This window comes from Nelusetta ayraudi, unplaced genomic scaffold (genome assembly GCF_046127955.1).
Source record: "Nelusetta ayraudi isolate G7.1 ecotype Tasmania unplaced genomic scaffold, CSIRO-AGI_Nayr_v1 ptg000016l, whole genome shotgun sequence".
Lineage (NCBI taxonomy): Eukaryota > Metazoa > Chordata > Actinopteri > Tetraodontiformes > Monacanthidae > Nelusetta > Nelusetta ayraudi.
In genome coordinates, this window is record NW_027466066.1 from 992,501 (window position 1) to 1,018,978 (window position 26,478).

General features: G+C 46.0%; 2 protein-coding genes across 2 annotated transcripts in view; one reads left to right on the plus strand and one right to left on the minus strand.

Moving 5' to 3' along the window:
- engase (endo-beta-N-acetylglucosaminidase) overlaps positions 1-8,908 on the minus strand; it is a 9,041-nt gene extending 133 nt beyond the window's left edge. The window contains exons 1-14 of the mRNA XM_076023677.1: positions 8,625-8,908; positions 8,104-8,172; positions 7,805-8,006; positions 7,387-7,535; positions 7,098-7,252; positions 6,451-6,599; positions 6,129-6,300; positions 5,933-6,039; positions 5,446-5,557; positions 4,136-4,323; positions 3,896-4,038; positions 2,118-2,217; positions 1,877-1,988; positions 1-1,377 (exon numbers count right to left, since the gene is read on the minus strand). The exon at positions 1-1,377 is cut by the window's left edge and continues 133 nt beyond it. Of these exons, the coding sequence (XP_075879792.1) occupies positions 991-1,377; positions 1,877-1,988; positions 2,118-2,217; positions 3,896-4,038; positions 4,136-4,323; positions 5,446-5,557; positions 5,933-6,039; positions 6,129-6,300; positions 6,451-6,599; positions 7,098-7,252; positions 7,387-7,535; positions 7,805-8,006; positions 8,104-8,172; positions 8,625-8,715 (2,136 nt within the window). The 5' untranslated portion in view covers positions 8,716-8,908 and the 3' untranslated portion in view covers positions 1-990. The remainder of the gene's footprint in view (positions 1,378-1,876; positions 1,989-2,117; positions 2,218-3,895; positions 4,039-4,135; positions 4,324-5,445; positions 5,558-5,932; positions 6,040-6,128; positions 6,301-6,450; positions 6,600-7,097; positions 7,253-7,386; positions 7,536-7,804; positions 8,007-8,103; positions 8,173-8,624) is intronic.
- Positions 8,909-9,784: 876 nt separating this feature from the next.
- Positions 9,785-25,432, plus strand: csnk1da (casein kinase 1, delta a). Its single transcript, XM_076023679.1, has 9 exons — positions 9,785-10,264; positions 16,352-16,462; positions 19,353-19,501; positions 20,244-20,472; positions 20,573-20,743; positions 20,876-21,024; positions 22,082-22,250; positions 22,390-22,502; positions 23,517-25,432. Exons 1-9 carry the CDS (start codon positions 10,189-10,191, stop codon positions 23,565-23,567), a joined length of 1,218 nt encoding a protein of 405 aa, XP_075879794.1. The 5' UTR covers positions 9,785-10,188; the 3' UTR covers positions 23,568-25,432.
- The last annotated feature ends 1,046 nt before the right edge of the window (positions 25,433-26,478 follow it).

The window sequence follows — 26,478 nt, forward strand, 5'->3', positions numbered from 1 at the left end:
TTCAAAAACAAATGAGTTGATCGACCGTCTCAGCTGTCGGAACGACGTCCTGTTGAGATCTGAGCTACCATGTAACGGTGATCCTCGACGCGTCTGCGCGGATCAAAACTCACTCAAGCATTCTTGCCACGGCTGATAATTTGTCACATTGTGGCAAGACAAGCGACACACAACTCGTGTTGGGTTTCAAGCTACCTTTGCCTGAGAATCAGAATCTACACAAAACAAAAAAAATGCAAAAGAATTGTGGACAATGAAAATTTTAAAAAAAAGAAACGCAGACAGTGCAAAGAAAAAACAACTGAGGTATTTGCACTGGAGCGACACGCCTCACAGTCAGAAGGTTGCGGGTTCGATTCCTGGGTGTAGGTTGCCTGCTCTCCCTGTGTCTGCGTGGGTTCTCTCTGCCTTCCTCCCACAGTCCAAAAACATGCATTTGAGGTAAACTGAAAACTCTAAATTGTTCACAGGTGTGTGTGTGTGTGTGTGTGTGTGTGTGTGAGAGAGAGAGACCCTATGACAGCTGGGATTGGCTCCAGCAGACCCCCACGACCCTGAGTGCGGGAACAAGCGGGTATTGAAGATGGATGAACGGATGGTATTGACACTGTGTTCAAGTATGTCCTATATATGCCGGAGGAGAATTAAACTACACGTTTAATTCATGTTGTGATAAATGCAGCATTTTTGGTCTGTGGCAGATAGGAAAATAATCACACTTGTACATTCATTTCGCAGCTTAAATCAACAAAATCACATTATGCAGTTATTATACAGTCCCTGAGCAGCTCTCATCCTGATTGCTTCCTCTGCCTACGCTGCAGGCATAGTTTCACTTCCTCTGACTGTCTGATATAAAAAGTCTAGCATCTCTCTCTCTCTCTCTCTCTCTCAGTATAGAGCATTTTAAAAAGCCTCCAGATCAACACAACAAATCCCACTGAGTATCACTGATGGAGAATCCTGCGAGGTCACTGTGCGGCCTGGCCTTCATTCAGCGTAGCTCAGGCTCCTCCTCCCCCAGTGGCTCTCCGGGACCGGCGGGGCCTCCCTGATGACCGGCTCCACCACCAGCTCCAGCAGGCCGGGCGGCTCCGGCACCTGCAGCTCCGTCACCCTGTACTGCCTGGAGTAGGCCCGGCCCACCAGGGCCAGCGGGCCGGGGGGAATCCTGGGGTCGGGTCCCCTCAGCCGTCGCCAGTGCACCCTAAAGTGGTGCGCCGTCCCTTGGTAACCCCAGCTCAGGGTGGCGTTGAGGCGCAAGTGGGGGGAGGTGGAGTCGGGGGAGGGGCCAGCGCCGCGCAGCCAGCGCACGTCGTGGCTGCAAAGGTCCTCGATCTGCTGCGGTGCCACCTGCAGGCTGGCTGCATTCAGGAGCTTGGAGAGAGAGACGTATGGGTGGGTATTTTTTTTTTATCAATCGTGATTGAATTGAAATGTGAGAAAACTTTTCAGATGCTATCTCAGTAATGAACCCTGCCTTTTTCATGTTGGGATCCTACCCAAAAGGTCACAAATATACCCAGAGTGAAAGAATAATTATAGATATGCGCCTTTTACATGCTTAAAAAAATCAATAGCACTATTCTGGAAAAAAAACAACAAGCGGACCAAGTGTTACATTCGGAGGAAAACGGATGAATGGGGGCTCAAAAAAGAGTCCTCAAAAATAGTGATTTTCAAAGATGACGTTGAAAAACACAACAGTGAATTATGCATGAGCAGAAAATGCGCTGGCATGCTTTTTTCAAACATGGCCGAGGAGTTTCGCCGGGTGCCGGAGGATAAATAATAAACGAAAACGTCATCCGAAGTGGAGGGCGGGGCAGAGAGAAGCGCGTCGCGGCAAAGGGGTCAAGCGGCTCTTCTCGCTCACCATGATCTCTCCCAACCTGCAGCTGAAGTGGGCGTCCTCGTTCCCCTCGTCCCGCCCGATGTTCAGACACAACTGCCTGAGGACGGAGCCGCCGAGTTCCAACTGGGAGCACCTGTGGCGGAGAGAGAGAGAGAGAGAGAGAGAGAGAGAGAGAGAGAGAGAGAGAGAGAGACCTCTGGGTTATTGGGATAGGATGTTCGGTCAGAGGGCCTGGAAGCGTTGCTGAGCCCAGCGGCCTCACCTGAGAGTCCAGCCGCCCGGCTCGGAGCTCCCGCACAGCGGAGGCAAGTGGCTCACCAGCGGATGTCCCTCCTCCAGGACGTCAGGGATCACGCTTGTCACTGCAGAGACACCACAGGCCGCATGTCAGATCCCCTCAGGACCCACATTTTTTTCCTCATCAAGGAGTCGCGACCCCAATTTATTCCACAGCGCTCAAATTTATTCCACAAAAATAAAAACTCTGGACCAGTTTCTATCATGTCTAGTAAATAAATGATTGAAATTATTAAATTGAATTATGTATTACAAAAAAAAAAAAGACGGCAAACATTTTCTCTATAAATATATATGTTTTAAAAAGGGAAACTGCCCACGTAGCCGCGACCCATCGCAGTGCTCTACTTTAAAAGTTTGACTTCTCTAGTGAAAGTCAGACGAAGCAGACTGAAGCCATTTGAATGATGCCACAAAATTTAAGAGGCCTTTTATTTTGGCAGGCTTGAAAATGATCCTAAGCGCTATCAGGAGAATTACCACTGTGGACGTAATTCAGGACTCTGGATTCTTGGCTGTGTCACATGAGCTTGTGCCCAAAAGGCTTTGCAGCGGGCAAAGGTTGGTTTTGATAGAGGCAACAAATCATTTTATGGTTGAGATTATAAAATCTGTTTTAAAAAAAACAAAAAAAAAAAAACAAAACAACTTACACAGCCGTTAAAACGCACACGATTGTTTTATTATCATCGCTGTCATCGCGGGGTTGCCAGGTCCGGCGCTGGGTGCAGGAACATTGGAGACTCAAATCTCCCGACAGGAAATGACATTCATTTCCCCGCTAGATTTGAGCGAGACGGCGGCCGGACCGTCCAGACTTCGCCCTCCTGCGCTGGCCCCACCCTGGAGAGTGACACGCAGAATCCTCCGCTTCAATACCGACGGGCTCCGCGAAAACGCTTCTGCCGCGCCTTCTTCAAGAAGTGCACTTTGGGACGTGTGAATGTTTAATAGGCAGTGCTGCTGACAGGCCTCCAGGTGACTGCACAGTGTGCTCGCTCCACACCTGACGCCTGACAGGCGGCCGTGAAGGCAGCACGTGCGCCGGCTCTGTGTGGGAAAAGCCTCCGTCTCCAACCTGACCTTGTCACCAGAGGTGGCAAAAGTACTCACAATCTGTACTTCAGTAAAAGTACAAGCACTTCTGTAAACGTAAAAAGGAACGATTCAACTCCTTTACTCAAGTAATATCAATAAAGTCCAGTTTCTGAAATGTTCTTAAGTAAAAAGAAAAAAATGAAAAAAATGATGTTTTTTTTTTTTATTGCAATTTGTTGATAATCTGAGGTTCTCTAAAATAATCTCCAGTTTTAAATTTAACTACAAAACAGCGTCACTCCAATAGCTCAACTTGAAGCGGCAACAACAGCTGTAATAACACGTGAATTACTTTCAACAGAACTTTCAACTTTTGGACCCTTTTAAACACAAAAGTAACAAGTGTGTTTTTCCCAGTGTAAGAAGAAGTTGAAAGTACAGCAGATATTTGTGTACAAATATCGTGAGTGTACTCAAGAGGAGTAAAGATACCTGAAAAATCTACTGAAGTACAACAACAAAGTATTTGCACTTTGTTCCTTCCTCCCTCTGCTTATCGCCGGTGGTAAAACTGGCCACTTGGAACCATTTGTTTTCGTTTAGACATTCTAAATATGATAGAGCTGCTTTTATATAAGTGCATAGATGCTTCTTGTAGCTCAAGAAGACCTTGAACAATGACCGAGGCAACTGTGAGAAACCTACACTCATCATCCGGGATGTCAACGTGTGCCAGTTGGCTGGCGTCCGCCGTCCTCAGCACCAGGGAGGCCTCCACCCCGGCCGACGGTTTGCAGACGAGCACCACCAGCGTCCTGGTGGGCAGGACCACGTTGAGGGAGAAGATCCTATCGGGGGTGCGGGGGGGGATAAACACGACACCTGTGAATGGTTGTTTTTTTGGTAGGGAAGAGGAAAACCCAGGGGAAGAAAGGGGGAACACACTTGGCACGAAGCGGCTCTGTGCCGGCGGCAGGGAAGTGCCCATCCAGCACCAGCGAGCCTCCTCCGCTCCAGGCCTCCTCCAGGCAGCCGCGGCTCCTCAGCCAGCTGCCCTCCCCCAGGTCGCTCTCGTAGTACAGCGGCTGGACCTCCTGCGCCGTCAGGTGGAACCAGCGCCTCCTCTCTTCACACTGCGCGCACAGAGGCCTCGTTACTGACAGAAGCTTCTGCTTTCGGAAAATCGACGAAAAACGTCGACGCAAAAAAGACAAGATTTTGTGAATTAAGTCAAAATTCCGTGAGAAAAGTCAGCGGAAAAAGAAGACGAAAATTCGTTAATAAAGTTAAAAATAAATAAATAAATAGAATATGACTCCGAAACAAATCCTCACCAGGAGAAGATGGTGAATGATCATCATGACATGTTTGGAAAAACTGATTCTGGATATTATTTTTGCTACATTTCGGTAATCAAATCCAAATCTAAGTGAAGTTAAACGGTTCAATATAAAATTCTACACCTGATTCCTCCTGCTCAGGGGTGCAGGGGGCTTCTGATTGGCCAAATAGATCGTGTGAGTTACAGAGGCATGACGGGAAGTGACACTACTGCGCATGCTCTGTGGGCCCTCGCAGACCCAGGGAGAACTTGCCAACTCCACACAGAAAGGCCCCAGGCTCGGAATTGAACCTGCAACCTTCGTATTGTAACCAATTATTGACCTTTATTGCCAACTACAGCACCACCGTGTGACCCAACCAGTAAGATTTGCCGGAAATTACAACAAGACCTTTGACAAAAAGACGTGTGCAATGGAGTGACCTGATTAGTGTTAGTTACTCACTCACTCAATTAATTAAACTCTTGCGCAACCTTTCAAAGGAGATTTAACGTTGGATCGGATGACGAGTGAAGTGAAGTGATTTGTAAAGAAGAGCTTGTTGGAGCATCGGGGATTGACAAGATCAATCCAAATGATAGAGTTTCAATCTGGATCAAAACACGCTTGACGTCTGACACAGTCACTTTCCATTCATTTCCCATTGAAACGGCAGGCATTCCAGCTCTGCCGTTTCAATAGAAAAGTATCTTCAAGCATAGACTTGTTATCAAACCTTTGATCATTGAAGTTGCCTCATTCACGATCTGTTTAAAAAAAATGGGACAAACCCTGGTTGCTAACAGCAGCCCAGCCCAGGAAAAAACAAAACCTGGCCGTGATATGTACATCATTTTTTCCTCCCCTGCCCCCATCACGGATGACATCCCCACATCGTGTTGCCCCAAACTGCAGGCGCAGCTGCTTCAGTACCTGCCCTCGCCAGTAGAAATCCTTCCCAAAGCCCCGGCAGAAGGAGGAGAAGAAGGGGAGCGGCAAGACAGGCTGGTGGATGTGAAGGTGGGGGGACAGAAGAGACCAGAACCTGCCAGCAAGTTGGAATATTGTATTAATTCTTCAGTTTTTATCAGGGAAATTTTTTGATTTCATCGGAGTTCCGCTGCTTTAACCATTCTTTATTTGTCATCCAGTGGAGCAGCCTGATCAAAATTGTTGGGGTATAAGCGCTCCTTGTGACATCACAAAGGGCAGATTTCCCAGATCTGTGCATTTTATCACTCACTTTCTAAAAAGACGAACAAGTAAAATAAGTAAAGGATAGACTTTGCTTTTCTGACCGGTTTGTTGACAGGCTTAGAGACACATATCATGGGTATAGCAACATCTGTCAAGTGAATTCTGGGCAATTGTGTTTCAATGGTGTTATGGTCACACTGAATGAACGCCGTGCTGGCCTCACCTGTCCTGATGCCTGCAGAACTCTGCCTTGTCTTCCAGGGTCTCATACACCCAACCTGGAGCAAAGATGGCGGCGGAGAAGTTGTGCCTCCGGATGACCTTCAGGGCCTTCAAAGAAGACACGCACAGTCTGTAATACACTCGTCACGAGGCCTCACAGCCACGGCGACATACATATTCAATGCGCCGCTCGTTACCTCGTTCGTCTCCAACATTCCTCCCACCACTTTGCCGCGGGCAAACACGTCGACCCCCACGTAGACGTCGGCGTGGCGGCCCTCGGCGCTGCCGACAGCGCTCATGGACACCAGGCTCTCCTCGGTCCAGTTGTAGTTGGTGAAGAAACCGTCGCAAGCGTCGAAGAACATACTGTGATGGGAGACACGACTTGATCAGCGAGTCAAGATAGCACTACGTCTAGTGTCATGTAACAGCTACTAGTCGTCCAAGGTCAGAACTACAAAGAATCTAGACTGGCTGTATATTGTCTGTTAATGCAATTTATTGTGGCCTCCCCACCTGTTGGACTGATTGAGTTGATTCTGCCAAAGCAGTTTTCCATTCTCGATCACGCTGTCGTACCACAGGATCTGGCTGTCGGGCACTCGCTCGTGCATCTGGTCTGTTAAATAGCGCAGGAACGGGGGCATGTTCTTAACTTCAACCTCCTGCAAGCCGAACCCCACACGCACGCGCACACACACACACACACACACACACACACACACACACACACACACACACACACACACACACACACACACACAGTGCAGTCAGAAAAGCAAGAGGTGTCAATCCTGATGAAGCAGGCTCAGTTAGGCTAAATATACACATCACAGCTGCTTTCTGCTGTAATGTGTTTTTATTTGCAGGTGAGCAGTTGCAGGACTGAAAGCACGAAAGAGGATTAAAAAAAATATATTACAGGAAGGAGATTTTTATTTAAGTTGAAATTTTGAGTTTGAAGTTGAAATTTTGTGAAAAAGTCAAAACTTTGTGAAAAGGGTTGACGTAAAAAAGACAAAATGTCGTGAATGAAGTCAACGTTAAAAAAAAAAGACGAAATTTCATGAATAAAGTCAAAATTTTGTGAATAAAGTCAAAATTTCGTGAAAAAAGACGACGTAAAAAAGACCAAATTTCGCTAATAAACGAAACTCACTCACGCTGAGGACGTTCTCGATGTTCACGAGCCAGCCATCAAAGCCGTAATAGTGGCTGATATCGACCAGCTTGTCAGCCACTGACCGGTAGGATTCTTCATCTCTCAGGAAGGTCTCGCAAATCGTGGCTCCATCATCCCACTCTGTTATAAAAGTCCCTGGAAAGAGAATTAAAAAGTGGTTCTGATTCTATACTCAGGGGGCAGACGTGATAGAACGTCTGTCAGAGACAGATACACAGGGAGCTCTCTTGATCCTGGCCCTGGTCTGTCTGCTCGGCTCTTTCACTCACCGAGTACTATGACTCCATTTTTATGAGCGGCATTAGTCCACACAGCAGGGGGGATTGTCACTAGGTTGTGTGCAAAGTAGTTGAAAATATCAATGTACTGCCAGTGGTAGAAAGCATACGGATTCTCCGCACTTGTACCCTGGATGAACCTTGACAACAGGAAAAAGAGAAATTACATCATGGTGGATGGATAAGTAAAGTAAGTAAGTAAATAAATAATTGAGAGATTTTTTTTTCTGTTATGAGTGTGTTTTTTATTTATTGTCCTGAGTGTTTTTTATTGTGTGTTTTTGGCTGAGGACTACCTCAAAAGAAAATTTTATTACGTGCACATAATGGCAAAATAAACAATCTTGAATGTTGAAACAAAACAATCTATCAAGCTTTATTTAAAGTACTGAAACTGCATCCATCTCACCTGTCGTCCAAGTAGCCGCCCATCATGTCATGAGACACCAAGGTCCGCTGTGGACTCCGCTTCAGAGTTGGTTTCCGAGATGACAGTGGCACCGTCGCCACGTTAAAAGAGCGTGCATCGCTTTGACTCCATGACAGCAGCTCTTCCAAGGTATGGAGGCCACAGCTGATTGGCTCGGTGGTGTCGGCGTCATAGTGCTTGGCTGGAAGCGTGGGTGATGAACATGATCAGGTTATCAGGATGGTCACATCAGCTGAGATTGTTGCAAATACTTGAGTAAAGTAAGCCTCAGACCGCACCAGGTAGATCCGAGCGAGTGTACACGACGACCTCATGGTTGCCACCACAGTCCACTGGTTGAGCCGAACCTGAATATGGTCGAGCAAGAGCATGAGAGGGACATGGGAGACTTATTAGAACTTCGAGCATTTCATCACAATTATGTTTAGGTATTGACTGTGACAGTACTCAAGAGGAGACATAAGTACAAGTCCTCCCTCAACCCTTCTAACTTAAGATGACCTGGATGACTGAGAACCTTGACAGACAAAGTGCACTAACAGTTTTATAATTGAATTAAAAGACAGTGCACGACGTGTGAGAAAACATGCTAGTAAGGTGGTTTGCAGCTGAAGAACGCGTTGCATATTACTCATAATCATAATGGTAGACACAACATTAAGCGAACAGCCATGTCAAGTGCAGTTTTTAATCCAATAAACGGTCAGTTTGTTGCTTTATGCGGTATTGTATTGACAAATTTAGGGGGCACTGAGCACGAAGGCACTTCCGCATAAAAGCTTATCCGTAGAGTACCTACTAGCTTCGGTATTGGCCCACTTAATATCGGCATCATCTTCACCGTTTCCGTCCTCTCGTTTTCGTCGATGCTTGTTTGTATTACAAGCCATTATTGGTTGAACTGTAGAATCTAAAACGAACTAGAACGGCAAATAGAATTTGACTGTGGAAGTAGTGATAGGAGACTAGACGATAGCTTCCGTTCCAAGAACCTCAGAATAAAAGCATGGTTTCTCGAAATGATGAACAAATTAAAGATATTCCGCATCAAAATCATATATTAAAAAAACTATTATGGAAACATTCGAAAGGGGGCACATCAAGAGTTTGTAATTTAAAGTCTCAATAGAAGAACCTGCTGCTATGCATCAATAATAACTGATACACATTGGCAAACATATTCCAACATTTTTACTTAAAGCCGCAATTATCTTATTATTCGAATAAAAACAAGTTTAAAAAAAAATGATATGTATATATATATATATATACATTTTTTTTTTACTGACAATAAGTTCTTTATTGTAGGTTTAAAAAAAAAAAAGAAAAAAAAGGTTGTCCAACGGCAAATGGACAACGGACAAAGGGACCAGTTGTGTTATTGTGGAGAACCAGACACTTTATTATGGGCGAGATGGGTCCCTCCCACAAAACACGGAAAAGCGAGGGACGAGTTTGAATGTAATTTTGCTGATGACTGTTTTTTGAATAACATATGGGGCCCTGTAACTGTGCAGTTACATCCACGTTTAAATACTTCAATAGCTGTTGTTGTCCGAATTGTAGCCCAAAGCATTGCTTTGATTTTAGCTTTAATTTTACTGTTGTTAAAAAACTAATACTACGCGATATTAGCATTTTTTTGACAAGAAAATACACACACACTGGAGTTCAAAAGAACTTTCATGTGTCGCAAGAAAACTGAACTTTGATAATTGTCCACGATGTATGGAAATCAAAGGACTTGAAAAAACAACAAGCTTCAGTATGGCTTACTTCATATAACTAGTTTTCAAATAAAAAACGTAGTTTCTTTGTGGACTAAAACGCCGAATGGGCGTTTTGGTTTAATGATTCCTTTCTGTTACCGACAACACAGTGCCTTACGTGGGTCCTCTTTCCGGAAACACTCTCTGGGAGCGTCATTACGCAACAGGGAAGTGACGTCAAACACACCCTGTAGTTTACTGGACAGGATCTCTCAACAGAGACGCAAGAGGATACGGACTCAAGCGAAATCCCAAACCGAAGCCTCTCAAAATCCATCTTCATCCTCGGAGAATTTACGCCTACACTCTACGAAACCGCCAAGAGCATAAAGTACACTTTATGTTCTTTTTAATAAGCCGTGTATTAGCGTCATATGATATTCGTAGTACTTTAAAATACGTGGCGAAATACTGCGGGGGCTTTCATCAGGAGACGACGTTACGGAAGACGGTCCATCGCCCGGATAGACTTTAAATGTGTCATATATTTCGCCTGTTTTGTTTTTAAACAAACCCGGGCTTGAAACCTGAACATTTTTTTTCGAATTTTGGAGCTAGCGAGCCTGCTTGCTAGACAACTATAAATCGCTCATCATGGAGTTGAGGGTTGGAAACCGATATAGACTGGGCAGGAAAATTGGAAGCGGTTCGTTCGGAGACATCTATCTGGGTGAGTTATATTTAATTTAATTCAACTAACAAAGGCTTAATATGTGTGTCCTATTTGTCCTGTGTACTGCACTCTCGTACTATGATCTATATATCGAAACGCCAGCTGCTTGCCTTTCCGGGTTTTCCACTCCGAACTGATTGCCAGTCAGCTGTTCAGTGTTTAGCCTTAGCAACGACAGCTAGCTGATTGTCTGGCTGGCGGAGTAGCCATTGGCAGAACAGAATTTCCTCGATTATTCGATTTAAGCAACAAATTACATAATTCACCGTCATCAGGAACACGATTTTGGCTGGCAAAGATTAGCTGAACTCTCGGTTAAGAAGGCTACCCTTGTTAAGCCACCACTGCAGTGAAGCTACACCCTTTATTGCGTTAAGCTAGCAAACCTTGGCTAACATCTGATTGTACTGTTATTCACCAACGTTACTAATTCGAAATGTATCATATTCTTTGATCAGAAACAGACCAAATGCTTCTATTGGAGGACGTTTCATGTGTTATGGTTTGACGAGTTGCCACATAAAACCCAACTGGCCAGTCTATATTTTCCTCTCTGTTAGGGAGATTAGCGAGTAAAATAGCTGCATTAGAGCTATTAAAAGGTCTCATTGTGTTTGAACAGTTTCATCACTCATTACACGTGTTAATGTCTTTTTATGGGTGGCATGGCGAGATCAATCAAGATATGAGTTTGAGACTATTGCCTGTACCTGGTTTGGGCTCATACCTAATCTAATCAAGTCTAATCTGAACCAATGAGGTTGATGTTATGGCTTTATTACCCTGTTGGATGAAATAGACGTTGAGATGGTTGATAAATCGTCCTGTTTCATAGGCACTTAAGGAACACGTTTATCATACGCCGGTTCGCAACAGTGCCTCTGGCTGTGCTTATTGTTTGAGTACTTTGTGTTCGTAAGACTGACTAAAAGTTAAGATTGAGAGAGACATCAAGCGTCATAGTTACATAACCAAAGTAAATTCAATTTGGACAATAGCGAAGTCAATTTAATGTGCAACGTTGCCATCATTTTCAACATCTTACGATAGATTAATTTATACATGCAAATATGTTTTATCAAACATTTCAAATACCTTTTCTAACATACAAGGTGGATTTAATGTTGTTCAATGAAGGCAAATTTCTAAAATTCCATCCCGCCACCTTCATTGTGAAGGGTCCACGGGTGGCCATTTTTGAGGGCCACCGTTCGGAACAGCTGATCGCATTTCTAGGCTCAAGACGTGGTCATTTGACCTGCAATGGAGAGGTGACATTTTTTATTCATGAATCATTTTTGACTGGGTGTGGCCAGACGACTTGAATGCCACTGTCCAATCAACACATGGAGGGTAAAAAAAACAAAACAAGCATGACATTTAACATGCCGTCACAACTTAGTCACTAGCTTAGACAATGAAAGGTGGGGGGAAAGAAAATGTCAAAAGACCTTTTCATAGTTACTACAATCAATATGCTAAGCCTAGGGGAGTCAAGTGACCCTTTTCAAAGTATCACTATCTTTTAGAAGAAATAACTGAAGCCAATAACCTTCCAGATCTGTACCAGTCAGTCATTTGCATATAAATAACCACTTTGGAGACTTAAGCTGTGCCCGCGACTGTGATGCTGTTTCCCTCCTCCTAAAACAAGCTCCCCCACCCCCCCACCCCTCTACTTCACTTGTTTTCTAGGGGTTGAACAGTCACACAGTGGACTTGCTTCGCTCGGCTGATATGTTATCCCTCAAATCTGTCCAAATCCAGAAAACGCAATTTGAGTTCGCAGGGGCTAAATGCATTAATCAGATCCTGCTTGTTGTTTCCCATTTGCTGGCGGCCGGGCTGCTGGCAACTGCTCCAGCACGGCTCCTCCCCCCCCCCTTCAGAGAGCGAGCCTGCCTGCTGAGTAATGTGACGTAACATTGACAGTCAGGACAGCGTGTGGTTCGCTCAGATCCACTCGACCGTCTCTCTTTCCCTCTCGCTCCCATTGACAGTCTTAATAAATAAAAGCCCGTTGCAATTTAATCAAGTTGCAGCGAACAAGCGGCTCAATAAATCTCCACCACGCAGTCGGCTCGATAGCGCTGACGGTGTGAGAGTTGCCCTGTGCGCCACCGATGACTGGGTGCTTGCTCGTGTCAGCGCGGCAGACGGCTGGTTGTTGGCAGGAGGAGGAGATGAGGTCACCTCCTGTTATGAGGCCTCCTGGTCTCCTGGACCGTTGCACATCCGCAACTGGTAGAGCAGTTAGTTGACTGGAAGAGTCGAGAGCAGGGGTGGGCAAAATTTTTGAGTGGGCCTGAGCAGCAGCAGATGGTTGGAGTGTTTTGGTGACCCACCTCATAGGAGAAATAATATATATCATGGGATGTGTTGAAAACGTGCTTTAACTTCAGTGAAGCTCCACAGTATTTAGCTCTTTATTGAAATGACTCTTAAAACATGACAAAATGGATGAAATATTACTTACTTGCTATTAATATAAGTTCTTCAAGTTGAGCAGGCCCCACTGTGTATGTACACAGCCACAGTGTGCATTAAAATTTGACAGAGGGGCCGGAGCAGCAGCAGATGGTTGCAGTGTTTTGGTGACCCACCTCATAGGAGGAAAAAATACACCATGGAATATGTAGAAAATGTGCATTAATGTTTTGAGAATGACAAAAAGTGCTTCAACAAAATATCTTTTTGACGTCCTCTTTGTCGAAGTGACTGACACTGAAAATTAAACAAATGAAATGCATTTTTTTTTCTAGTATTGGAGATATGTTATTCTCCAGGTTATCATCATCATTACTGTGGCAGAAAGCACGAGGACGCAGGGAAACTAAAACATTAATAGGGTTTATTAATATAGTTTCGGGTGAACTTTAAATGAGCTCAACAGGCCAAATATGGCCCTCTGGGCCACAGTTTGGTCTAAACATTTTTTTTTTAAAGGAGGGAAGCCAACAGAGCTCTGTTTACTGTTGTTCTCTCATGCAAAAAAACTATTTCCAAACTCTTCCCACGGCGCTCTGTTTAATGACAAACATGCCCCCGATAAAAAAAAAAGGCCTGCAGAAGTTCCACTCAAGCAACCCCCCCTCGCCCAACACCCCCCACCTCACCCAACCCCCACCGCTGCACGGACCATTCATATTAATGAGATTGTTCCTCGGCAGGAGCGGGCCTGCAGCCGCTCTCTGGCACTCCCAGTGTAATTCAACACCGGCTGAGGGGGTCGCCGACCAATGGCGTCAGTGCTGGGCCGCCTTTATGAGCGCATGTCGAGGGAAACGTGACAGTAGACCCGGCTTGATTGGACCAAGTACCTGTTTGACTGGCCCTTGTATAACAGATACTTGGCCGGCGTTTAGGCGGAAAGCGTTCCAGCAGTGTGTGTGTGTGTGTGTGTGTGTGTGTGTGTGTGTGTGTGTGCGCGCGCGTGTGTGCGTGTGCACAAGGGGATGGGTCGGCTTATGTAACGGAGACAACAGCCAGGCTGTTGGAACGGCCGCCACAATAACAAGAACTTTTCTTTTTTTTTTTCAACATGCTAAGACTCGATACTCGCATGACTCATATCTCCATCTGATGACGTCCGTTGCCGCTGCCCGTTTCCTGCTGTGCGGTTCTAGTGAGAAACACGTTGCGTCGGTTGTGACATCGCCGCCGAAGTTTGCAGTCGGGACATCTCGCGTCGCAAAAACCCGTTTGTTTTTTTTTGTTTTTTTTGCGTGAGCATCGGCCCTCTGAGACCCAGCGTTGTTTACTCGTTTCCTTTCCTTCCTCATTCTGCACTTCCTGCTTCTCTGTGAAGTCGCGAAGTCGCACGTTCTCGAGCTGCTGAAACGACGGCTCGGTGTCCAACATGTGACCTCAAGCCCGACAGGCTCTCTCAGCCGTGAATTTGGTCGATTTCCAATGGTCACCCAAACAAAGATGACCACCAAAGACCCAAGCGCTTGACTTTGTAGTCCTGATAACTCGGGACGACGGAACAAAAGTCCCCATTTAAAATTGCAAACATTTCCCATCTTTGCAATTTGGATGCAGTTTGGGCCCCAAAACACGCGGTTAAAATCATCCCGAAATTGTGTTTTAAATGTTCCCTTCTTGTTGCAATGCGCCAGCGTTGGGAATATGTCTGGACTTGCCATGCGCAGCAGCAGCAGCAGCAGCAGCAGCAGCAGCAGCAGCAGCAACTTCTTCTTGGGAAGGAAAGAAAAAGCACACGTGCACCGTTTGTGCACCCTCCCCATTTCACCCAGGCACACGCTGGCTGTGTCTTCCCTTGTTTACGACAGACACCACGCTGCCCCCTTCTGCCCCCCCTCCGCCTCCCCCACAGACAAATTCCATTCTCGCGCACAGCGCGCCGCAGTCATGTCCGACATCACCGAGCTGCTGTTTTCACAGTTGGTCCTCATGAAGTGATTTGCAAATGAAGACAACTTGAACTCGGTAGTTGTGGCCTTTTATATTATATTAGATTAGATTGAACTTTATTGATCCCAAATTGGGAAACTAGACTGTCAAAAAGCAATACAAAAAGTGAAAATAGAAGAATAAAAAATAAACTATACAGTAGTTACAGTTAAAGGCTGGTGAAACTATACAGTAGTTGCAAGATATACAATAAAAAAATAGTGCCATTTTAAAGTCATTCAGCTAAGTTTTTACGATTCACACACACAAACCTTCCTATTCCAAACACGCACAGCTGTTGTGTCTCCTTTGTTCGCCCAAACCTTACCGCTAATCACTATCAGTCCAGTCAGCGTATAAGCGCCATTTCTCCCCCTCTTATAGATCTGTATGGATTTGGTGCTCGGTCAAGAGCACTAAAAAAAAAAATTGCATTTAATGAGGCGTTCATGCAACCACGGCCTCTATTTCCGTGCGTCGCAGCAAAAAACAACAACACAAAAACACAGTCCCGCATGTGTAACCCGCCCCGTGCTCCGCCCACACGCGGGCTTTTCTCCGGCCGTCGTCGTATTTTGCCTTCAAGGTTACACAACACACCGGGTTGGACACAGTCGCCAAGGCCCAGATTGCGCTGCCCGCACTGATGACCTCACTCCGAAAAAATCAATGATACTCTATTTGCGCCGCGAGCCCACACCATTTAGCAGGCACACATGAGTCCACGTGCACGCTTGTGCGAGAGAGTGAGAGGGGCGGGAAGTGGGATTATGTAACCTGCTCTCCAGTTGCCTCTGTGTGTTAATGTGTGTGTGTGGGGGGAGGGGGGCGCGGGCCTGGAGGGGGCTGTACTCCACGGTCATATTTAGAAGAAAGCGGCTGAGGCGAAGCGGCCGGAGCGCCGGGGTCGAACTCCTCCGGGTGGAATCGTCGTCCCGGGCCGTTGAAAAGGAGTTCCCAGGACTTGGAACGCCGCCACGCACACTCAAGTGCACGGCGTTCGCTTAGGCCAGATTTGCCTCGTTAACAACCCCGCTAATAAGGCTTTGTGTTGAAACCACGTAGGGTCCTTTCACTTCAATTACAAGCACATGGGTGATTTGTGCCCTCACCTGGCACGAGTAGCCGCTTCATTACGGTGTGCGTCATTTGTTTGTTAGCGCTAATGTGTGTGGCATGGATTTGACCCTTCCCTCTCTTTTTTTGAAATTCTGTTTTTATTTTGATCAACATTTTGCCAGCATATACAAACAGTATATTACAATTAATCCAAGTGCTGTGACGACCAACCTTTTCACATTTCTTGTGACAAAATGCGAGAGATAATAGAAGAGAAAGGAAGAAGGAAAGCAAGATAAACATGGCAGAAGTAGGGACGAGATTTTATGAGATTATTGGCTCATGCGCTTCACACCATTCAATGGAAACACCTGCGAATCGCAATTGTACTTTGTTGAAATTAGCAGAAATCAGAGCGAGTTGGTTTCACATATTCAGCCCAGACCCACAAGAATTTTTCCTCCTAGGTTTTGACCCTCCCCTCCCTCCTAATGCTTTATTGTTCATTAAATAGGATTGAAATATCCTTCACATGTTGTGTTTCTCGTACATACTTGCTGCCACCAAACATCTGCTCACCTGTCTGTCTCTGTCGTGACGTCTCCCTAGGCACCGACATCTCCGTTGGAGAGGAAGTGGCCATCAAGTTGGAATGCGTGAAGACCAAACACCCGCAACTGCACATAGAGAGCAAGATCTACAAGATGATGCAGGGCGGAGGTACCGTACCCACTGAAAACAGGATTCATTCACATGTTGACAGCGCGGGGGGGGGGGGGGGGGGGCAGTAAATACACCATCATCCTTCGTCATGGACATGGTCTCCTTGTCCTCAAATGTTCCCTCTAAAGGTGACACAACAAAGCCCTCTTAACAGGAAAGAAATCCACACCAAAGTGCCCACAGCCATGTGATCCGATTGCCTCGAGCAACCGGGTCATCGTGTGTCTTGAAAGGCGTTCAGTAATTATGATTCAATTGCATCAAAATGAGTGAAATGCAAATGTCGTCATCCACGGCCGTCACGCCCAAAAGTGGGTCCGATTGTCCTGGAGATAAGCGCTCCCCAAAAGAGACAACCAAACATTCAACATTCATTTTAATGTAATCTTAATACTTTGAGTTATTACACTTAAAATATATTGAATATTGAACATTAAACATATTGTGTTCTTCCTGTTGCATGCAGCAAATTCACCATACAGCCATTTTAACTTCTGATGGCAAGTTCCTCCTCCTGACTTGTTTTGGGATCTTAAGGAAATAAATGTGAAGTTGAGGTCTTGTTTCTTTAAATATGTTTACTGTAGATGGATACAAAACTATATGTTGAAACCTTCATTTCCAGCACCATGCTGAAGCATTTTTAAAACGTCACAAAAGTGAAACGAGTGACCAATTATTCCTCCAATGTTCGGTAATTACCATGTAATTACCATGTTATAATGTTATAATGGCTAGTCAGCGACCCTGTCAGAATTGTCTGTTTTATTGAAATCCTCCTGGTTGGGCGCAATGAAAATCGCAGTTCCGACGAAAGCAGTAATGAATCTCAGCCTCCCGAGGGCCACCAGCGTCAAGTCGGGGCCTGTCGTTCCTCGTGATAAAAATTCGCCAAGCGTCTGTTGAGCAGCGCCGCTGGAAAAGGCCAAAGCAGGAATGAAAAACAAAACGGAACGCTTTTCCTGGAAACTGCAGACGCTGCCTTACACAACTCGCAGACTTGGAACATCCCAACCTGCGCAGAGAACGTAGATTATCTGCTTAACACGTAATCCATTTTGATAATAATCATAATAATAATCTGTCTGTGTGGCAGCCTCGGGTCTGTCTGCTTGCGTACGACGTCGTTCAAATCTTGATGCAAAAAAAGAAAAAGATTGAAGACGCCCTGAGCGTTCTGTACTCCCCGTCCACGCTGCACAAGAAGCCACAACTCGCGTCTTGCGACATGATTTTTCAGCATGGGAGGTTTTTTTTTAGGGCGTCGAGGTATCTGACCCAGACAGACAGTTAGATGTATTTGCATTTGTGCGCGTATAAATAGCTTCCGCCTTGCGCGCAGCCAGCAGCCCGGTGCTGAGCAGCTACATTTTGTCGCCCACTGCCTGTAGAAGGAAATGCCAGATGGTCGCCCCCCGCTGACCCCCCTCCCTCTGGGCCCTCGGCCAATCAGCAGCCACGACTGACTGACCCAGCTGGCTTCAACAGTCGGCCCGCGCCTCCTCGGAACACTGACGCTGTCCAACTGTCCCCGCACCGTCCCGCTATAGTGGGGCTATTTCCACTCTCCGCGGTGTATAGTCCAGCACCGGCCTGCCCCAGACATCTTAAAAAAAAAAAAAAACAGATTATTTTTACACTGACACACAATAACGTTGACATTAAAATAAGCATGTGGAAAAAAATCTTTCCAAGGGAGCTCAAGTGACGATGTTCAGCTGGTAATTCCCCCAAACCATCTTATTCCTGGAGCTGCAGAGAATGACAGGAGATGGAATTAGTGATTAGGCGCTTATGAAATTGAATTGATACTTATTCCTTCTCTAGGACCATTTTAGAGCTCAGTTCTTAAACAAAAAAAAAGAGTTCCTGCACACATGGCCAACTAGCAGAATGTATTGCGACGTTTCAGCACCGGACTTTTGTCAAACAAATGATAAATAGGAGTGGCTGTGTGACACCAGCCAATCACGTTCCCACACGCCTGACTATAGACAACTTAAATATTGAATATCAACAATATCAAAATGCAATCAGTGGAGACAGCAGCAATATACAAACAAAAATACAATGAATATATATATATATATATATATATATATATATATATATATATATATATAAGGAATAAATAAGTCACTTGGATACATTAGGTCCTAATAGAAGGCAATGGCTAATGGTCACAGTCAAAAAAAAAAAAATACGACAGATACAGTGCAGAGCCAAAATAAGAAAATAGAAGAAAGAGGAACTTGCAATAAAAAGATCTGAAACAGTCTGGACAAATCATGCAGGGCCCAGTTCCTGACAGTACGGAAAGGTTGACAAGGTGTAATTCTTAAGTCGGGTTTAATTAAAAAAAAAAATATATATATATATATATATTTGATCTCCCAAATATTAAGCATTTTTTGTTATTAAACTTAATTATTAGAGAAAATTTTGATTGTGCATGTTGCTTTTCAGTTTGTACCCGTATTTCAACACGGGAAATTATGTATACACGCCATTACCAAAGTAGCCACAGTCTTTCCCCGTTGCAGTGGAACTATGTTTTCTAAGACAGTGGGGAACTTAAGAATCTAAGCAATGTCAAAGATGGAGTAAAATAAATAAATAAATAAAAAACTGTACATATAAAGCAAGAAATTTCACAATGACAAGTTTGTCTCCTCCATATGCATCCCTGTTTCATGAATAATCTTTCCTGCCAACAGTGTCTTATTGTGGAGTGCTACATATTAAGCATTTCAAGTCATTTCAAGCATTCTCACTTCTTCCACTTCAGATAACATCTAATCAACTTGTCTAACCGCAACCCAAAAAAACCCCCACATTTCTAAATCGCCAAATTGCGCTAAATAATGCACCTTTTCCTTCCCTCTAGTGGGCATTCCAACCATCAAGTGGTGCGGTGCCGAGGGCGACTACAACGTGATGGTGATGGAGCTGCTGGGCCCCAGCCTGGAGGACCTGTTCAACTTCTGCTCCAGGAAGTTCAGCCTCAAGACGGTGCTGCTGCTGGCCGACCAGATGGTGAGACGTCCGAGGCGGAGGTTGAAACGCAAACGCTTTAAAAGACCATTAGGTTTTGTTATCTTTAGACAGTTGTTCCCCTCCTTTTCCCAGCCTGGAGGCCAGACGGAGCTTTACCAGCTGCTGGTCCACTTTTTCCCTCTGTGTGTGTGTGGTTGTGCGTGTGTGTGTGTGCGCCACGCAGGAGATGAGTCAGATTAATGATCTCGTACTCGTCAACAAAGGGGAATAAGCGGAAACCTTCGTCCACGTTGTAAAACAACGCGGCTGCCGCGTTGAAACATAATCCAAACTCGTGCTTGAGAGTCGCATCGAAACTTAGATGAGTCAATTCAAACTCCAGAGTCTTTTCTCATCCAAGGCCGCGTTCAGACTGCCAGCCAGAATCCGATTTTCAGCCCATCCAGATTGAAACCGGATGGCTCTTTTGTAGTCTGAACAGTCACAAATCACATGAAATCCAATTTTGACAAAAATGGATTAAAACTGCCTTGGGGTGGGCCTCCGCTCCGACGTCATGGGTCAATAATGTGGCCCAGTCTGAACAGAGCCAGATCCCATTTGGACACTTGCGGAAAACAGTGTGGACAGTCGGCCCTTTAAATCGGATTTGAGAATGAATCTGATTTGAATCCGATTGGCCTGCAGTCTGAACGCAGCCCTAAACTCGCGCCTCTACTTCTTCCTCGACTGTTTTCTTTGTGGACTCTGACGTCACCCCCCCGACCTCTCCCCAAACCAGATCAGCCGCATAGAGTACATCCACTCCAAGAACTTCATCCACCGGGACGTCAAGCCCGACAACTTCCTGATGGGCCTGGGCAAGAAGGGCAACCTGGTCTACATCATCGACTTCGGCCTGGCCAAGAAGTACCGCGACGCCCGCACGCACCAGCACATCCCCTACCGCGAGAACAAGAACCTGACCGGCACGGCCCGCTACGCCTCCATCAACACGCACCTGGGCATCGGTGAGTGACCGCTGCTCATGGCGAGGCAGCACCCTAACCCAAACCCCCCCCCCCCACTAGCCTCCTCTCCTGACCTCCTCTCTCTGCTCTGCGTCTACAGAACAGTCCAGACGGGACGACCTGGAGTCGCTGGGCTACGTCCTCATGTACTTCAACCTGGGATCCCTGCCCTGGCAGGGCCTCAAGGCCGCCACCAAGAGGCAGAAGTACGAGCGCATCAGCGAGAAGAAGATGTCCACGCCCATCGAGGTGCTCTGCAAAGGCTACCCATGTAGGTGCAGCGGCTCCCCGGGGGTGTGCATGAGAATCGCAGCAGCAGCAGCAGCAGCAGCGTGATGCACCACTGACTCATCCTCATGACGACTCTGTGAATCACGCCGTCCTCTCCTTCCTTCCCCTCCAGCCGAGTTCGCCACCTACCTGAACTTCTGCCGCTCCCTGCGCTTCGACGACAAGCCTGACTACTCGTACCTGCGCCAGCTCTTCAGGAACCTCTTCCACAGGCAGGGCTTCTCCTACGACTACGTATTCGACTGGAACATGCTCAAATTTGTAAGTTGTTTTTCTTTTTTTTTTCATTGTCGAACTGGAAGAGTTTGCACTGGTTCAGGGGCAAACTGGTGGACCACTATGGGTTCTAAATGTGCAGCTGCAGATGGATGGAGTGTTTTGGTGACCCTCCTCATAGGAGAAAAAAAATATCATGGGATATATGGGAGACGTGCTTTAATGGCAAAATCAGTGCCTGTGAAGCCCCACGATATTTAGCTCTTTATTGAAATGACTCTTAAAACGCAGAAAAAATGGATGAAATGCAGCTATTTTATGACTTGAGTGCTCTTGCAGTGGGCCGGATTTAAAAGTTTCAACAGGCCGAATATGCACGTTGGGCCTTAGTTTGCCCACGCCTGCACTAGTTAGTCGCTACGTGGTAATTACACTAACTTGAGTGTCACAATACAGAACAAATACCGCAGATGGTAACATTCTTGCGAGTTTGAGTGAGTCGAGTTGAACGGCATTCTGGAAACCTGGGGCACGCCGTTCAGACGACGGCCTCAGCACAGCCGCAAGCTCGTTGCGGAAGACAAGCAAATCTATACGCTAAATTTCACACCGAATCAACAGAAATTTCTAAACTCAACCGCTTCACTTGTTTTTTCTTTTATGAGCCGCGTGCTGGCGTGTCACGTGTCGTGTTTCCACTCCTCGTGGCAGCTGTCACAGTCGTATAAAGCGTTATCGTTGGGTCAGTTGACGGTTTTATTGCCACGTGTTTTTTTTTATTATTATTATTATTGTGGATACAATAAAGTCTGGCGTCATTGAAGTGCAGACTTGAAAGTCCTGCAGCCTGTATAGGAAATTGTATATTTTTTTGGAGATTTGACACCAGAAGGAATTTGTTTTGTTCAGTTTTCCTTATTGTTGAAAGTCCACCAATTGTGATACACTAGCAGTGACTAATGAACTCATGATTGGCTTTTCTGAGAGAAAACAAGACACCCCGTCCCCTCCCCACACAGTGTGTGCAATTTGCAATTCAAATTGCATCACGAGACAGACAACAACTGTGTGTGTGTGTGTGTGTGTGTGTGTGTTGCTGCAGGGCGCTAACAGGGCCGTGGAGGACGCCGAGCGGGAGCGCCGGGAGCGCGAGGAGCGGCTGCGGCACAGCAGGAACCCCGGGGCCAGAGGCATGGCCTCGGCATCGGGACGAGCCCGAGCCGCCCAGGATGTCGCCGCCCCCTCCCCCCTCAACCCCTCCTCACACACGGGTGAGCCACCAACACACACACACACACACACACACACACACACACACACGTCCTTACCACAAAATGACCCAAAGACTGAAATTTTCTCATTGTTTGGGTCGTTAAAGGAACCATAATTAACCTCGCTGCTGTCTTGCAGGTCTGGAGAAGGAGAGGAAGGTGAGCATGCGCCTTCACCGCGGCGCGCCCGTCAACATTTCCTCGTCGGACCTGACCGGACGCCAGGACACGTCCCGCATGTCCACCTCACAGGTAGGACACTGAGTCTGTCGCGGAAGTCGCAGCGCATCACAGTCGGTGTAGGGGGCCGGGGGGGGGACAAACCACAAAAAAACGAGCCACTTCCTGTTTCGCTGCTACCGTAGGCGACAGACTTGTTCTTTGTTTGCACTGTACACAAACGTGTCACTGACGGGAAGAAGCCCCGGGGAAACGCAAGAATGTTTTTTCGAGGCGAGTGAGCGAGCGGGTTCGAGAGTCACAGTGGAGCTTCTCCACCGTCCTGCCGCTAAGTGTGGAGCGTGAATGGGAGTCCTCCGCCTGTGTGCTTCATTGTGCCCTTTGTTCCTTTGTCCGTCGTGGGCCTTGTGCTCCCCCATGAGGTCAAAGTGTGCAATAGCCACAAATAGAGCTGCAACGATCAGCTCTCCACTCCTGCAAAGAAAAGACATATTTGACCTGTATTATTATGTCAATATTATGTATGTAACTTGTGAAATAATCCAACTGTCAATATCTTGTTTGATATCTTAAGTCTATAAATATTTTATTTTATTTCTTTGTTTTTAATGAATATAATCTCCATTTTTTTCCATTGCATCCTTGCTTTAATCATGCAAATTTCACCAATATGGGCTAAATAAAGGCTTTTACACATTCATTTATTGAATAAATTAATTTTCTCTTCTGTAGACAAAAAGTTTGAATTTGAGGCCGTTGGAATTATCGGCAGTCATTTCATTTGTTTTCCCCTTTTAATTTGCGGAAGTGAAAAGGACACAAGTCAAAAGACAGCGGGCTGTGAAACTGTCCTGGGCGCACGTCTCCTGACGGAGGTTTTTCCCACTTTTTCTCACTCCGCTGTAGATGCACAGTTCAAGCACAAAGACAGACAAATGTGCTTGCGATGGTTCAATATGCACGACTCAATCGCAGACTCGACTAAACAGTCACGCGCGTCTCCACGTAACCCGTCCTACTTGTTCTAATATTTGTTCTCCACGGTTTCGCCTTCAATCGACGCTGCTCTCTGTCGCCCCCTTGCAGGCTCTGTCCCGGGTCACACCCAGCGGCCTCCAGTCTGCAGCGCCACGGTGAAAAGCCCCTCCATCCACCTGTGCACCACGGAGGCCTGAAGATGCACCACCTGCAGCATACACACACACACACACACACACACACACACACATGCACGCTCGCTCGCTCACAGACACACATACACACGTACGCACACACACACACACACACACACACACACACACACACACACACACACACACAGCGGACTACCGACCTTTGCACAAGAGTCAGGCTGCACTCTTGTTTACCCGACCGTGAGAGAGATGCACAACTGAAAGCGTGTGCGCGTGTGTGTCTGTGTGCGTGCGTGTGTGTGTGTGTGTGTGTGTGTGTTTGTGTGTGTGTGTGTGTGTGTGTGTGCGCGCGTGACGGAGACGGGCGGGTGGAGTACAGCTTGGTTGTCTTGACCAACTCGGGAAAAGTAGCAGCCTCAGCCCTCCGCTCTTCTTCCCCTGGAAGACGTGGACGCACTCCTCGTCCCTACTGTCGATGAAGCCATGGGGTCACTTTTCTCTGGCATTGATTCTCCATTTTATTTTAATGTGTTTTTTTGTTTTGTTTTGTTTTAATCGCGTTTGATTTTACTCCTCTCAGCATTAATCTCGACTCCAGCTCCGCTGGTCGAACTTCACGAGGGGGGTCTGGACAAATAGAGACCGACGAGTCTGTTAGCTGTTGAACGTAGTACGTTTGGGGAGGGTGGGGGTGGGAGGGCAGGGGGGGGGGGGGGACTTTGTGATAGAGGAAGAGGAAATAGCAGGAAGACACGGCGATCCGTCACGCCAGTGAAAGAAAACCCGTTTAGTGTCCGAAAAAGAGTACCTTGTTTCTTTTCTTTTCATTTTTGTTTTTTTTGTTTTTTTTGTGCGTTAGGTGTTTTAGGCTGAAATGTAATATAGACCGGCGGGGGAGGGGAAAGCCTCCTTGTTTTAAAAATGGGACGAAAGGAATTTTAACGTTCTGTTTCCAAGCGTGAACCAGTATAAGTTAAGGTTCTCTCTCTCTCTCTCTCTCTCTCTCTCTCTCTCTCGCTCGCTCTCTCTCTCTCTCTCTTTTTTTTTTCTTTTTCGTTCTCTCTCTCTCAGCCTCCTCAGGTGTGTTGAAGCAGGATGTTGTCTTGAATTTTTAAAGAAAAATGAACCTTGCAGCAGTGAATAGAGTCGCGGTAGGCAATGAGCTCAGCGTTTTCCTGGAGTCACCGTGGTAACCGAGCCGCAAGTCCCAGTCCCCCCCCCCCACCCCCCCGACTCCACGAGAGTGATCGGCCGAGCTGACCGACGGAAAACCCTGCAGATTGTTGTTTTTGTTTTTGTTTTTTTAAATTTCGAAGTAGAAAATTCTCTATGTGGTAGCCTGGTTGCAAAAGTATTGTAGTAAAAAGGGGGAATGGGTTGTAGTGGTTATTTGTACACATTTGTTCTGTTGTTGTGTGTAGGATGCGCCTACTCGACTTGTGAGTACGGAGGGACTGAGAACGCCTCACTCCTTTTTAGAGCTCCCGCGCGTGAAGTTTTCCCTCGAGGAACATCGACTTCACCTCGTGGGGTTAAACAAAAAAAAGTAATCATGGTTTAACTTGTTTGTCTTCACTGATGATGGCTATGATAAATGCAAGTACACTTTACATGGGAGTATAGTTTTATCAGTATGTCATGCCCGCTTCTCAGTTTATTTTTCTTAATTTTGTCTTGATTTTTTGTTTGTTTTGTTTGTTTTTAACTGTGCAGTGGAGGTGGTTTCTCATGGCCCACAATGCAACTCTTACTGTGGATTCATGGGAAATCGTTCTTCCTACTCCCACCTTAAGACTCTTGCTCCTCATTTGTAATGCCACTGTTTTTGTGTATTTTAAAATTGTGTAAATAAATTAATAAGTACTTGTACATACTTTGTATTTTTCATTGACTAGCTGCCTGGGACTGCCAAAGGGTTCTACTATTGGCTATGTGGTTCTATTGCCATGGTGGGCAAACTTGCAATAGAAAAAAATAACTCTTAAAACACAAAAAAAATAAAATAAAGGAAATACAGCTATTTTATACCTTACTTACTATTAATATCATTTCTTGAAATTCGGCGAGCCGGACTTAAAAGCTTAACAGGTCGCATATGGCCCCCGGGCCATAGTTTACCCATACCGGTTCGACTGTCTTCTACTGTCACGGGTTTCTCTAATGTTAGCATCTCCAAGGACACACACACACACACTCACCCACATTATACACAGGAAGAGTCGCAGTGAGCTCCCCTTCTTTTTTCAGAGCCATCGAGTGGTGTTGATGCTGGCGTGTGAAGTGCTGTGCTGTGCTGTGCTGTGCTGTGCTGTGCTGGGCAATCAACCAAAGTTGCATCGTCCTCAGCAAGGCCAGCCAAGCTCTTTGGATTCACCAGGGGAAGCCTCCTTCCTTGATGTAACTCCATGAATTTCTCTCTCAAAGCTTTCTACATAGCAGAGCGGGTGCGGGGAACGTCTCACGTGGCAAACACATTCAAACATGGATGCGAACAGCTGTTTGCGTATATATAGGTTGATGAGACAAAGGAATGTATATATAGGTAGACTTGGTGACTATTATATAGAACTACTAGGTAAACAATTAGGTAGTTTTGTCTAATCTAAACTCTTATTGAACTTTCTTAGTTCTGTCATATTAACAATATATAAAAAAATAAACTAATTGTCTTGAAGATACTCAAGTTATTGGTGAAACAGCTTAGTTAAATGCATAGATGTCAATGAGGAACTCGCGGCTTCCCTGGTTGTGGTTCTGTAGAAAACAGGAAGTGAGCCCTCGAGGGTGGGACTTGATTGATTACGGAGGAGTCAGTGCAGGTCAAGGGAGCCTGGCAGAATGAGACTTTTGATTCAAGAGCTAGAAAAACTGCATACAGTGTGAATTTAAATACACTAGCTGATTCAGAAAAGCTA